General features: G+C 39.4%; 1 protein-coding gene across 1 annotated transcript in view; it reads left to right on the top strand.

The window, feature by feature from the left end:
• The window catches only part of LOC119417492 (membrane-associated guanylate kinase, WW and PDZ domain-containing protein 1), a 156,458-nt gene extending 150,234 nt beyond the window's left edge, over positions 1 to 6,224 (top strand). The window contains exons 19-24 of the mRNA XM_037684704.1: positions 2,093 to 2,177; positions 2,294 to 2,351; positions 4,596 to 4,739; positions 4,848 to 4,986; positions 5,294 to 5,385; positions 6,152 to 6,224. Coding sequence (XP_037540632.1) covers positions 2,093 to 2,177; positions 2,294 to 2,351; positions 4,596 to 4,739; positions 4,848 to 4,986; positions 5,294 to 5,385; positions 6,152 to 6,208 — 575 coding nt within the window. The 3' untranslated portion in view covers positions 6,209 to 6,224. The remainder of the gene's footprint in view (positions 1 to 2,092; positions 2,178 to 2,293; positions 2,352 to 4,595; positions 4,740 to 4,847; positions 4,987 to 5,293; positions 5,386 to 6,151) is intronic.
• Positions 6,225 to 11,033: the final 4,809 nt, after the last annotated feature.

Below are 11,033 nucleotides of genomic sequence, written 5' to 3' on the forward strand. Positions count from 1 at the left end.
ATATATATATATATATATATATATATTTATTTATTTTTTATTTTTTTTAATTATTATTTTTTTTTTATTATTATTTATTTTAACACTTCTGGCTTGGCTTAATGTAATTCCATTTTTTCAAATGTTCATTTAAACTTCAGGGCCACCGTAGTTAAGCAGTTTTGTGCCAGATGCTAAAACAAAGGTACCCGTTAGTGTCGAGCCACAAAAAAAGACACTGCGCAGAGTTTAGTTTTAAATTAAAAGCCTAGCATACCTTAATGCATATCGTCATCTGCCTTTCATGCCAGAGTTTCAAACTAAGGTCACCTTGTGTCAAACCTTGAAAATGACTTTTTGCACAGTTGGTGTGATATTGTAATGTCTCATGAGGAGAATTAGTGCTTGGAGGATGTGTTGAGGATGACTATAAGCTACCACCACGTCACATTTTAGTTCAATATCTGTAAAAATGGCAGTCTTGTAGCCATGTTTATGTTTTGTAAGGTTAATAATCTGTGGTGGCCATCCTGCATTGGGTTCACTCCAGTCGGTTGTAGATGTGGAGCTAATGATCACTTTTTGAATATTTTATTAAAATGTGTCCTGTGGTTGAAGAGACATTTTGCTAACAGACACAGTGTGGGCAGTTTTAAACGTATTGTGCAGTGTGTAGAGCTTGGAGTGTGTGTAGTGGATGATTCTCATTGACAACCACACTAACCTTTAGATTGGTCAATTTTGGTTGATCCGTTTTTGTGAGGTTTTTAATGTTATTTGACTGTGGCGGCCATCTTGTATTAGACTGCCTTCAACAGTTGTAGATTTGCATCCAATAACTGGTTTCTGGAAATTCTATTTAAAAACGTTTAATGGTTCTTGTGGTATTTTGCTAACAGACAGAAACACACACTCCAGATACTTCAGTTCTTGTTCTTGTTGTTCCTATTTTGCCTGCAGTGGGGGGTGACAAAGGAAGTTAAAGTGATAGTTCAGATCTTTTCAAGTGGGTTCTGTGGAAAGATTATAAAAATACCCTTTGGTTGTAACTCTGTGATCAGCCTCTGTTTGAAGAATTAAAGTTTAATCCTGACCTGCTGAGCTAACAGCTAGTTCAAGAGCAGCTAATACTGAAGTGGACTGATGTGACGTTAAATGTCTCCAACCTCAAACGTTTCATAGCAGTTTGAGTGAACACTACTTTATAAACTTTAATACCTCAGTCAGTTTGCACCGTCTTCTTATTCACATAGAACTTTTGTTTGTTTGTTTGTTTGTTTGTGAGTACAAACACCAGCATTTAAAGCTAGCATTAGCACATCCGGTGCAGTCTGGGGCATTGTGGCTGGAATAAAAGTGAAATGGCAAAAACATGGTGGTATAAAGGTTTATAAAACTGCATTCATGTGAACTACTTGATTTTTTTATTTAAGATTGGAGTTGTTTTAAAATGGCAGCAACCCAGTTTGGTCATGGTTTTTCTCAAAGTAGTCATTAGCTTGTCAGCTATAATTAAACTTAATTTTTCCAAACTGTTCAAAGAGCTATCTACAACAAGAACGACATTATGTGTTCAGAACCTTTTCACAGAAAGTTTGTCTTCTGCATTTGTATTGTCTGAGGGGCAGGAAGGTTGTCATGAGTTGAAGGATCAGTGAAGATGAGAGACCGTGAGAGGACCGAGTCAAACTGGTTGTGCTAAACACAGACGCTCCTGCTGCTGGTCTGTGTGTGAAGGTTTGCTCCTGCCAGTGAGATAGAATTAAACAAGCTAGAGAAGACAGTTGTCCTTGTTTTTATCTTTCCTAGAATAAAAGATGAAACAAAATTATACATCTCGAGAGGTTTTCTTCCTGTTGTTCTTTCTTGCAAAGGGGCCAGTGTTGTTCTTGAGCAAATGGCAAATGACAGCATCACACACAGTTAGCATCAGGCTGGATGGAGCTGCCTGTGGCGGACTCAAGGGGAGTCCTCTGGACAGCAACATTCTGTTCTCCAGAGAGTCCTTTAGTCTGTTAGAAATACAGCTTCAGGCTAATGCGTGTAATAAAAGCGGTTACTTCCTTTTAGCTTCTTTGCTTCATATGCTTTATTGTTTGTTTGTTTTTTTCAGAATCTTCCAATGCTTCTCTGCTGACTAATGCTGAGAAGATAGCTACCATCACCACGACACACACACCTCATTCCACAGAGCCCAGGTGCGTGATAATAGATTTTTTTAAATACAAATACATAATACCTTCTAAAAGTGACGTTCTAACGCCAACCTGAAATGTGATGGATATTTGTAATTGTCCTGTGTTTTTTTTTACAGGAATAATTCCAAGTCAAAAGGAGCGCCCCCTCCACCCCCATCACAGCCTCACACACAGGTAATATAAATGTAATATATAATTCTGGAACTGCGCCGCTAAAGGTGGCTGCATGTTGGAGCAGCTCTGCTACTTTCATTCTGAGATGTTGCTTTTGCAAACTTTAATTCCTCTTATTTCTGGATGTAAATCGCCTTATTTGGATTATTATTTCCTCTGATATCAAACGCTGTGCAGTTTGAAGGATTTTTACTGAAACCTTTTTGATTTTGGACATTTGTTATGATGCGTAACCATGACAACAAGGTGGGTTTTATAATTTGGAGCAGCTGATTTAACATCTCAAAAGCTCAAATAATAACTCAGCCCCAAATCACAAATGAGTTAAAAAGGAGGTGCTGTGGACACATCCCCATCTACCTGGCGGAGGTGCTTGAGTACCTGACCGCCGAGATCCTGGAGCTGGTGGGAAAAGTGGCTCGTGACTACAAGAAGACCAGGATAATCCCCTGACACCTGCAGCTGGCTGATGCACAATGAAGAGAAGCTCAACAAGCTGCTGGGAGGAGTGGCCGTAGCTATGGGAGGAGATAGATTCAGGTGGGCCTGCTGCCCAAGAAGACCGAGAAATCCACCAAGTCCAAGTAGACAGATAAACATCTGCAGCCAGTTTCCTCAGATCCACTGTAAGTCAGACCGCTTCAGGAGATCCTTCCTGCCCACAGCCATCAGCATCTATAACAACTCTTTAATGAAACCAGGACGATGAGTTACAACAATGTTTAATTTCCCTTTGAGATTAATAAAGTATTTTTGAATTTAAAAAAATTATATATATACTGTATATATATATATATATATATATATATATATATATACATGTATAGGTTTATTTAAGGCGCAGCTCTCGGTAAGGATTTGTTTCAATACATGATACAGAAGAAAAACAAGAGAAAACTTTGCATGAAGCGTTTGTCGCAGAACGTTTTCTATTCGCATAGTCAGACATTTTTTCAACTGAGAGGATTTAAAATAACAATCTTAAAACCATTAAATGGAGATAGATTTTTGGCAGGATTAATGGTTTAAACAACTTAACATTAATGTTGATATTTCCTGTTGTCAAACTGTCTAATAGTAACGCCCCATGTCCAGAGGATAGTTTAAAATAGATGACAGGCTCCTTGGCATTTACTTCTTGGTATTTGTTGCAAGGAGCTGCAGAGCTCGGTGGTCAGTACTTCGGCCTCATAATTCTGGACATCTGGAGTAAAACACTTTGCAAATCTTCTGTGATGTTTGCTTGCTGTGGTGACCCATGAAGAAGAGTGAAGCTGAAAGAAAACTACAATTAGTTTTTTGTTGCAACACATTTCACTGATCTAAAGGGGGCAGTACGTCACTAATAGAGGACTGGAGGAAGGAGAGACTGAAAGGGCATAATGTTTTCAAACTGTGAGGAATCATTAAAGGTGGGGTGTGTCATTTTTATCATGTATAGAGAAAAATGCAGCACAGTGTTTTATTTGTGTACAATTATTGTGAAATAAGAACTGTTGTTTTTTTATATTGCCTGAAATAAAGACCAGTTTATAGCTCAAGGCTTGCTCTCAGTGTATGGGATTCAAATATATAGGTATATTTAATAATTGTTTTTATTTAGTTTATTACTTTCACTTGTTGATAAAATTTATGAGACGTGTTTAGAATGACACTGTCAGATTAGATGTAAAGCTTCTGTATCTAAAGGATTATAGTCTGATCTCACATGGAAATATAAACTTCTGGATGTGCATGACCTGTCGAAGTGTGCACGCTCCATAATCATGAACCCAAAAGGTTTTATTCTTTTGCTAAGAAAGTGCAAACATAAAGGAGTCAACCGTGGGGGTGTTGAACAAATGTAGAATGGAGACAAAAAGCTTAGAGTTTGACAAATAGGATGGTTTTGGAGGACCCTTCTGTCTCCACGGAGCGCTGAGGTCACGCTCATGTTGCAGGTTGTGGTGAGACCGGGCTAATTATTTTGTAAGAGACGATGCCAGGGAACTTTTTGATGAATGTAAAAACTTTGGCGTACGACCCATGTGCTGCCCTTGTTACTGATCAGTAACCCGCTCGCATGCACACATGTCATTAATTATTAATGCATTTCCAAGGTACTGTCCTGCCACTGGCACGCGGAGATTATGTGGGATACGATTTGAGTAGTTTTGAAGTCTAGACTCACCCTTTGAGACTTTTGTTGAACTATAGATTTTTACTGTAAAAAAATGTTGTGTTTTCACTGGGATTTTACTACAGGAAGCAGAGTTTTATTCTGTGGACCTCGAGAGGGACAGTAAAGGCTTCGGCTTCAGTTTGAGAGGAGGACGGGAGTACAACATGGACCTGTACGTGTTGAGACTAGCAGAGGAGGGGGCTGCTGTCAGAAATGGCAAGATGAGGGTATGAAACTACGAACCGATGTTCTCACAATGACTTTCCCCTCTGTTTACACTTTGAAGCCATACCATTGGCCAGCTTGTCTAGTTACATGACCTCTTTGTTTTAAAGGTGGGAGACGAGATCTTGGAGATCAACGGTGAGAGCACAAAGAGCATGAAGCATTCACGAGCCATCGAGCTGATCAAGAACGGCGGTCGGAGGGCACGACTTGTCCTGAAAAGAGGCGACGGGTCTGTACCTGAGTATGGTACGTAACTATATTGCAGTGGTTTGATTTTTCTTCTGCTAAATAAAGATGCTAATTCCACCGCTGGAACATAGTTTGTATAAATTTATTGAGCATTATCAGCAGATTTTCATTGGGGATAATTATCAGACACTTTTTAGAATATTTTGAATGCTGTATAGAAAATATGTTCTTGTCTTTCCAACAAATCCCTTCTTCTCTCAGTGGATGTACTGTAAAACAGCCTCTTGCCTGTTTTATTTGTTTTCTTCTCTCTACTCCTTCTTTTCTCTCTGATTGTTGCTGGGCTCTTCCTCCTCCTCTCCAGCGATGATGGCTCCTCATCTCGCTGTTGGTACAATGAGGAATGACAAGATGGGAGAGCCCTGTTTCTACCTAATGGGCCAAAATCAGACCACGGTTTGTAACCAAAAGTCTGTCCCAGTTCGCCCTCACTGCTATCATAACCCCCCCCACCCACCCTGAGTTGTAAACACCCTTTCAGCTCATCCTTACTTGCATCCTGCTTTGTGTTTGTGTGCGGATGTGTTTATACGATGTCTCGTCATGCTTGAATTAAACTCTTATGTATGTAACCTCTGAGTTCATACATGTGCAAATCCTCCCTCTTTACCAGCTTCAGAAAAGGAACTAATGCCATCAATCATCAAACGCTGCTGCCATAGCAACCCACATCATTTGGCTGGTCTTCCTCCAAATGCACCTTTTTTTTATCAGTTTTATTTATTATTTTTTGTTTTTCCAATGCACATGTTGTTTGAAATGACTTCCTAGGTGCCTGCTGTCTCATTGATAACCCTTGCCCTAAACTTGCTGATGTGTTGCACCGGCTGATATCACCTTGTGTTTCAACCCGCAGCTGTAACACGCAGAAACACGTTTAGACCTAATTTATTTTTGTTACTGGTATGCTTTTTTTATGTGTATATGCGTAAATCAGTGTATAATCATTTAGATATGGTTGTTTCTGAGATTACATACAGGTAATTAAAACATAACACACATCAATGCATGATGTCCATATCTGCATTGACTTTTTGTCACCTCAATGCGAGATAATTCCATAAGTCAGCAGAATGTGCAGCTTTTATTGCATCTGTCCAAGTGATTCCTTTAAAGCATTTTGGTTTTCAACATATTTGTCCTCCTTTCTCCTCTCCTGCAGATGGCAGCAGTGACGGGAACCCTCCCACACCCGGGGCACAAAACACTCCGGAAGTGAGGACGTTGCCACACAGCAGCCGATATCACACCTCATTGGAGTCCAGTTATCCACCTGACCTTCACAAATCATCACGCCTGGAGGAGGCTGCTTGTGGCCGTGGTATGGACAAGAACAGGGACAGGGCTGGTTCGGATCAGATGGAATTCCAAGGCCGCCAATTTAACCCCCATCACCATTACACTTGGAATAATAACCACAGTCAAAGTACCCCCAGACAGCAGTCCCCTGACAGTAATGGCAGTAGCAGTGGCAACAAGAAAAGCAGAGGTCGTAAAGTCAAAAAGTCTGAATCAGAGAGTGGCATCTCTAAACTTCTAAAGACTCTGAGGAAGGACAGCTCAGGAAAAAAGGCTGCGGCCGCCGAAAAACTAAAGAGCCGAGAGCTTTCAAGCAGCGGTCCTACTTTGGATGAGAAGTATCTTCGACAGCGTCGTGGGTCCCTTGACCGCTCACCAAGCAGAAAGCGCACCTCATCTCCAGATCGTCGACGGGCGAAATCTATGGACCGCAGGGCAGAGCGAGGGTATCATGACCGCACGCCTGAGAGGGAACACGATGATGGAGGGTTCCTCTCAGTCACCCCCGAACGGAGGTTTCACGAGCGGAGGCTCCTCAAGGACTCACAGATAGCTGGGCGAGTGAGTGAGGCTTCGACCCCTGAGCGCGCCAACAACAGCGTGGATTCCTTGTCTCGTTCCAGGGGTCGCACATACGATAAAGTCACGAAGAACGGCAACCTTCTGAGAGACTCTTCCTCAGAGAGGAGGGAGGAACGACATCACATGAATGGGACAGTGGAGCGACGATGCAGAGCAGAGCGGGACTCCTCCCCTGACAGCAACTACAGCCGGGACGAGCTGAACTATGCAGCAGCACCTAGACTGAAGGACTACTACAGCATAATGAAGAACAACGCTGCACACAACAATGCTACCTACAACAACGCAGGCCATAACAATAACACAGGAGGCCGCAGCTCAAACCAGGTCCCTGAACCCAAGAGGAGGCTGTACAAAGAAAGTCATAAAGACCTTAGCATCTAGGACAGAGGTTCCCCTCACTACTCTCTCCTCTATCTGTGCAAACTTTGTACCATACACTGGAATTGGACTTCTGACGATACTAACTCTTATTCTTTATTTGGTTGAATGGTTTATTGATTTGATTGACTAAACTGTGGTCCCACCCATAAATTAATTAAACAGCAGGAGTACAATCCTACTATCAGTTTCTACCGGTTGTGTTGTCATTGTTCTAGTTATTTTGAGCATAACGGAGGTTGTTGTACTGTAGTAAAGGTATTGTATGTGCCTGCATATGAAACCAGTGATGTTGCTTTTCGTAAACATTGCCGACTTTAAATATTTGTTCCCTCTGAGGTATGAATAATGCTTCCATTTGTGGTAACTTCTAATTAACGAGCTTATTTTGAACTTGTTTAGTCTTTTTCCGCCCTTGCATTCTTAGACAAACTTTAAAATAAGATGTTGACGGTTCACAATAGATTTAAACGGACAACTAATTTCAAGATTGGATGGTAAAACTAGAGTGAATTTTTTTTTTAATTTAAAAATAATATATGAAATTAATAAATTTGTTTATTTAATTTAAATTTGCCATGTGTTTTGAGCAAGCTACGTTGAATTATTAAGGAAGTGTGAGCATGCTGTGCCCCCAGTTGTGCTGCAGTGAAATGTTTGACAGCTCTTTGCTTTCCAGAGAGGTCGCCCTAAGGTGTCAATGAACATTTGAAAAAACAAAAAAAAGTATTACATTTGGAAAAAACACAACTAAAACAACTAAAACACATTTGAAAAAAACGGAATTGAATTAGAAAAAACTGAATCACATTACAAAAAAAACAGAAGTTATATAATTTTTGTATGATTCCATTTTTTTCAAATGTGATTCCGGCCACTTCTGCGTTGGCCACTTCCGCTTTGGCCACTTCCGCGTTGGCCACTTCCGCTTTGGCTTAATGTCATTCCGTTGTTTCAAATTTTGTTTTGTTTTTTGTAGTTTTTGTTGTATTTTTTCAAATTGAATTCTGTTTTTTCAAATGTTGTTCATTTACACCTCAGGGCCACCGTACAAAAGTGAAGTGAAAGCTGGCATAGCTTTTTTTTTTTTTTTAGTATTCTTCAACTTGGTTTATTTTTTCCAGACTTTCCTGTATGTGCACTGATGCAGTAAACAAAGGAGCTCGAAGCTGTTCTGTGCTGTGGGGAAGTGACAGTCAGTTTAATTTGGTGCCTCACAGAATCTGAGTTGACTCATTTAGTCTGCATTATGCTACAATACCAGCTGAAGCTGCCAGGAAGTATGATTGTGCAGATATGCCAAAAATAAAAATAAAATGTAAATGATTTCTGTGCAAGATGCATGTGTAAATTAAAATGTAGTGTAACCACTTAAAACGGTGAGTGAGAAGAACTGATAAAGAAACACACACAGTAATAGGTGGTCCCAGTCCCGTCATGTTTATTATATCCACATTCGAGCCCTGACCCCCCCACACCTCCTGGGTTCTGACACACGGAGAGCTGCTGTGATGATAACTTATGAAGAGTCCTGGTGGAGGAGACAACTGATCTGCCATGCTGAGCCATGCTGTCACGCCACTGGAGTTTGACCTGCTGCTTTTATGTTTTTGTGAGTGTTTTCCGTTCTCTGTTTTGTTTAACAACTAAAACTGTATATTGGGCAAACCACAAATGCATTGTTCCATCACTGTTGTCACCATGGTACTGTATCAAAAAAAAAAAAGAAGCAGAACTTTAAAAAAGGAGAGGTTGGCCAACACCTGTAAAGATTTTTCCCCAACACTGTAGGAACACGTCAAGGAATAAAATGTTGCCTTTTTCTTGCACAAAAAGAGAAATTTATGAAAACCCCTCAGCAGTGAGGAATGTGATTTTATGTTTATATCTCTGAAATGGACCTGATGATTTATGGTAAACATGTTGATTTACTCTGGATCAGGTATGTAAAGACATTTTAACATGAAAGACTGTCTTTGCTCAATCAGAAGCTGATGTTTGATTCTCTCTATGGTTAGCCTGCCTTTGTATTATAAAGCACTTGTATGCAGTCTGTGTTCTCTTCAAGCATTATTTCTTGCAACGTGCTCCAGACATAATGCTGTCTCTGTGTTGATAAAAAGCAGTACATGTATATGGGCCAATCTTTTTTATATAACTATGCATATATAAATACTACATTGTTCATAGCTTTATTTGACCCATGAAGCTAAACATAACATTAGTCAAAGTACAAGTAGATGTGGACTTATCCAGCTTCTTTTCCTTGAGATGGATTACAATGTATATGTAGCTATCAAAAGAAGTCTGTGGATGATATTTTTATTATCAAATAAAGTTTTCCATACAAACTCAAAAGGATTTCAGTTCTCTGCACAAGCACACACCTCAGGAGGCGCCTTTGAAGTCAACACCGACGCATCAGTCGCGGTCGCTCTGTGGTACAAAACGTAACATCACTGAGTGCAGAACTAGATGAACAGTTCATGAATTCAGCTGTCGCTGCAAACACATTTACACAAGTTACATGAAAATATTGTCTAAGAAAACAGTTCTGATCATTCCAAAGATTAAGCTTGATTCTTGTGTTGGCAAACTAGTTTTACAGATTGTCCATTGTGGGTCTAAAAACCGATTTGTCTGTAGACGCATGTCATTTTGTATCTTAGATTCCTAGAAATTCTTCCAGGTAGTCGTAATTTTACAGGTTTCATGATGTAATAGATGAGTGAGTGCTTAACAATGAATTAATTGTCTATTCCTTCAATTGAGACGACACTAAAACATATAATTACAAAGGCATGAACGCTAGTATGTCCAGTCCCCAAAATATTTGTAGCATTTCACCACTGATATGACTGGTCACCTCATTTAGCACAACTTAACCAATTTTAGTTGAAATACCTTTTAAGTGGCATTTATTTTCAAAATGCGACCTCCTTTCTTTTCTCTGTAAACGAAATATAACCATTTTTTTTAAGACGTTGCACAGAATGTTTAATTTTGTACTCAAGCGGAAAAGAAGCTTCTCCTTTATAGCGCAAAGTTGTCACTAAATAAAATACTTTGTGTATGTTTGACCTCAGTTTTTCATTTAACATACTGCACTGTGGCTCTATGGCTGCTGTGGATCCACATGAAGGTCATTGTAGAATGGTTATAGATTATTTTCTTAAAAGGCCCACTATACATTATACAGTACCATATATATATATATATATATATATATATATATATATATATATATATAAAGTGTCATTTCACTACAACTCCAAGAGTAGATATCATTTTAGTCCTAAAACCCTTAATAATTAGTAAATGATTGTTGCTAACACTTGAATGCAACACAAATGCCTTTGCAAAAAGAATTTGTCCTCTAATAATCCATCCACAGTCCCCCCACAAACTACCTTAAAGTTGATGTTTGATAAAGTAGCAAAAACATGCATAACTCTTAGATTTACTGAGACATTATGGACAATATTTAACTTCCTACATCTAGGGGTTACCTATTAAGTCTTCTGATGCAAAATGGATCTTTGAGTAGGTATTTTCAGCCATGGCTGAGGTGTAGAGGGGAATAGAAAGGTTATGTAGAAGTCGTTAATATAAGCAATGGCCCATGGCTTATATCTATAACCTTTGTATCAAGGTGTCTTTTAGTAACAGCAGCTTAGTATTAACCATTATTCTCTATTAACCTCAATAACTGATTATCATAATAGGATAAAGCTGGTTGTTGTGTCGTGTATGATTATCCTGGATTAATCCTGTAATTCCTT

The sequence above is a fragment of the Nematolebias whitei genome, chromosome 11 (assembly GCF_014905685.2).
Source record: "Nematolebias whitei isolate Nwh7 chromosome 11, NemWhi1, whole genome shotgun sequence".
NCBI classification, from domain to species: domain Eukaryota; kingdom Metazoa; phylum Chordata; class Actinopteri; order Cyprinodontiformes; family Rivulidae; genus Nematolebias; species Nematolebias whitei.